The sequence below is a fragment of the Rousettus aegyptiacus genome, unplaced genomic scaffold (genome assembly GCF_014176215.1).
Source record: "Rousettus aegyptiacus isolate mRouAeg1 unplaced genomic scaffold, mRouAeg1.p scaffold_m13_p_5, whole genome shotgun sequence".
NCBI classification, from domain to species: domain Eukaryota; kingdom Metazoa; phylum Chordata; class Mammalia; order Chiroptera; family Pteropodidae; genus Rousettus; species Rousettus aegyptiacus.
In genome coordinates this window covers 112,230,361-112,233,225 of record NW_023416308.1, presented here as the reverse complement: position 1 = coordinate 112,233,225, position 2,865 = coordinate 112,230,361, and the positions used below count along the sequence as shown (strand labels likewise).

At 49.4% G+C, this 2,865-nt stretch overlaps 1 protein-coding gene across 2 annotated transcripts; it reads left to right on the top strand.

The window, feature by feature from the left end:
- Positions 1–223: 223 nt before the first annotated feature.
- Positions 224–2,568, top strand: TIMM10 (translocase of inner mitochondrial membrane 10). 2 transcript variants are annotated; one of them, XM_016160042.2, is made up of 3 exons: positions 224–335; positions 760–872; positions 2,137–2,568. In XM_016160042.2, exons 2-3 carry the CDS (start codon positions 802–804, stop codon positions 2,336–2,338), a joined length of 273 nt encoding a protein of 90 aa, XP_016015528.1. In that variant the 5' UTR covers positions 224–335; positions 760–801; the 3' UTR covers positions 2,339–2,568. The 2 variants fall into 2 exon arrangements, with proteins under 2 accessions (XP_016015528.1, XP_016015529.1); XM_016160043.2 differs by having other exon boundaries at positions 230–335; positions 696–872.
- Positions 2,569–2,865: the final 297 nt, after the last annotated feature.

The window sequence follows — 2,865 nt, the reverse complement described above, 5'->3', positions numbered from 1 at the left end:
TCCTCTTGGGGACAGCCCCAGAGATTTGACAAGGCTGCAGGCGCTCTGCACCCCACCCAAACCTCTATGACACTTGGGTGTCCTCTCTAGCATTGGCAGGTCGCCTCCACGTTGGGCTAGGGCCCGCAGCTTCTTCTCTATGGTAGCCGATTTCCCAGCGCCGCCTAGCTGTTACTTCGTTCCGGAAGCGAGTCTGTATCAGAGAGGAGGCGGGACTTCCCTCCCGGAAGTGAGCCCACGTGCTTCCGCTTTGCCATACCTGGGTCCGGGTTAAGTTTCTAGCGTTTGCCTGAAGTTGGGGACACCGGGGGCATTGTGACCGGCTTCGGGCCGTGGTGAGTGACCTCTAACATCAAGGTGACCCTGACGATGGCGCCGTCATTTCTGAGGTGCAGCCCCAGGTCCGGGGCCCGGGCGCATTAATTCCGCGTATGATCGAACTCTCAGGGCCTCACAGGTTCAGGTCCAAGGTTTAGCGTGTTTTCGTTCCCGTCTTTCGATTTTCTCCTGGATAGAAGTGATCTAGAGGCAATGGGCATCGGGGCCCTAGGGCTCAGTTTCCAGCCCCGCTGTCAACGTGCTGTGTGACCTTGGGGCCTCAGTTTCCACATCTGTGAAATGGGGCGGTTGAATTCAGTGAGGCTAGTAGTGGCCCCTGCCAGTCTGATGCCCTTTGCTGTCTCTTCATCCGCTAGCCCCTGGGTTGGGAAAGTGAACGGGAAGGGTGGATGCTGATGGTGATGTGATGTCCGCTCCAAGGACCAGGTGGCCAGAAGGAGATATCCACGGTGCGGAGCTGCGATGGATCCGCTCAGGGCCCAGCAGCTGGCAGCGGAGTTGGAGGTAGAGATGATGGCTGATATGTACAACAGGTAAGAGCCGACTCTGCGCTACCTTGTCTCAGAAGCATGATCCTAGGTCATCCTTTCCGAGAATAGAGGTGGACTTTTGAAAAACGCTTTCCTCAATCTAGGGGAGTCTGAGGCCGGTCGTTACCCTTTTTGCTCGCCCACTGACCCACCCCCTCCCTCGCCGCCCATTCCCGTGGTTGAAAGCTAATGCAGACGCAGATGGAATCATTAGAACGAGCCGGGCATTTAGACTGGGATGGAACTGCTGATGAAAGAGCGGGAGATGAGAGAAGCTGCAGTCCTGGCTCCGGTTAGGTTCCAGGAGCAGTCGAACATTTTGCCTTTTGGCAGATAGCACTTAGCCCACTTAAGTAACATTTCTTAGACTCTTACTCCACCTCAGGCATTTGCTTAGCATTTTGCATGAATCATTAGCTTTTTTAATCCTCTCAATAATCCACTGGGTTAATTTTACAATGAGGACGTTGAGGCTTCCAGAGCTAAATAACTTCCTCAGGCTCCACCGCTGGTCAGTAGCAATAGCAGGTCCAGTATCTCAGTCTGACTCCAAACTAGTGCCTGTAACCATTTAGCAAATTCAGGAACAATTTGTACCTTCACCAGTCACCACTAGTATGGCCTTGGGCAAGTTATTTGAACTGTGGAGCTAATACTAGTATCTATTACCTCATAGAGACATTGTAAATATTAAATGTAAAAATATATGACCAGCTCTTAGCATCAAGCCCAGCACATAGTAAGCAGTAAATGTCTGCTATTTTTATTGGCTTAAGCCCCCTGGCATCCTCTTGATTAGTTGGTTGATACTTGAAGCTATATGTTAGAATAATTTTTAAATGTAGGCTGTGAAGTCAGATGGTAGAGGCGGACTTTTGAAAACTGCTTTCCTCAATCTAGGGGAGGCTGAGGCCTGTGCATATGTGGTCCTGGAGCTCTCTGTGCCTTAATTTCCTTATCTGTAAAATGGGGATAATGATCATGCCTACGTCATAGGATTATAAGAATTGCATAACAGAATCATGTCAAACATTTAACATGATGCCTAAAATGTAACCAGTACTCAGCTAATGGTTCCTGTTTAGTTAGTGTTAGACGTGGGTTTAGGCAAGTTTCCTCAAGGACCTTCCAAGATGGTTGAGGTGCAAATTGAGGATTTACACTGCCTTCTTAGGAGGTGAGTCAATATAGCAGGGCAGGGAAGGTTGAGAGTCCCTGGTGTGCCACGGGATGCTGCTGACCTAACCTTGCCCTTCCTTTTCCTCAGAATGACCAGTGCCTGCCACCGGAAGTGTGTGCCTCCCCACTACAAGGAAGCAGAACTGTCCAAGGGCGAGTCTGTATGCCTGGACCGGTGTGTCTCCAAGTACCTAGACATCCATGAGCGGATGGGCAAAAAGTTGACAGAGTTGTCTATGCAGGATGAAGAGCTGATGAAGAGGGTGCAGCAGAGCTCTGGGCCCGCGTGAAGCCCCAGGCAGGTGCACCCGGCCCCTTCGCACTTGCCTGATTAAAGTACTCCCGTTGGGTGTCATCTTTGAGACTGCCAGGCCTAGGCTCTCTCTGGAGTCTCCAGGAGCCCAGGCTATGGTAGTGCTATCTCCTGGTTGAAGAAGGGGTATTTGTCACACTGGAATGTGACCGTGTACATGTGCGTGTATGTGTGTGTATATATATATTAAAACAAGTTTGACACCAATGTGAGAAGCAGTGTGCCTGGCACCTGGGAGTAAAGGCAGCACACACAGCCTCCACCAGCAGAGGGAGTCCGATGTAGCATTTAAAAGTATAGGCGGGTACAATGACGTCGGTTTTCACTCTAGGTCACTTGATGTATGACACTGAATGTGTCATTTCACTGTACTTTAGCTTCCTCATTGTAAAGTGGGGATAATCATAGCACTGTTGTGAAGATTAAATGAGTTGATATGTGTAAAGTATTTAGAAAAATGACTAGAGTATAGGAAGTATTCAAGTATATTTAAATATACATTTA

Excerpts from the sequence above, each read along its gene's own strand:
- TIMM10 (XM_016160042.2), top strand. The coding sequence starts at position 802 with ATGGATCCGCTCAGGGCCCAGCAGCTGGCAGCGGAGTTGGAGGTAGAG. Across the intron at positions 873-2,136 it reads ATGGCTGATATGTACAACAG|AATGACCAGTGCCTGCCACC; the intron begins GTAAGAGCCGAC and ends CCTTTTCCTCAG.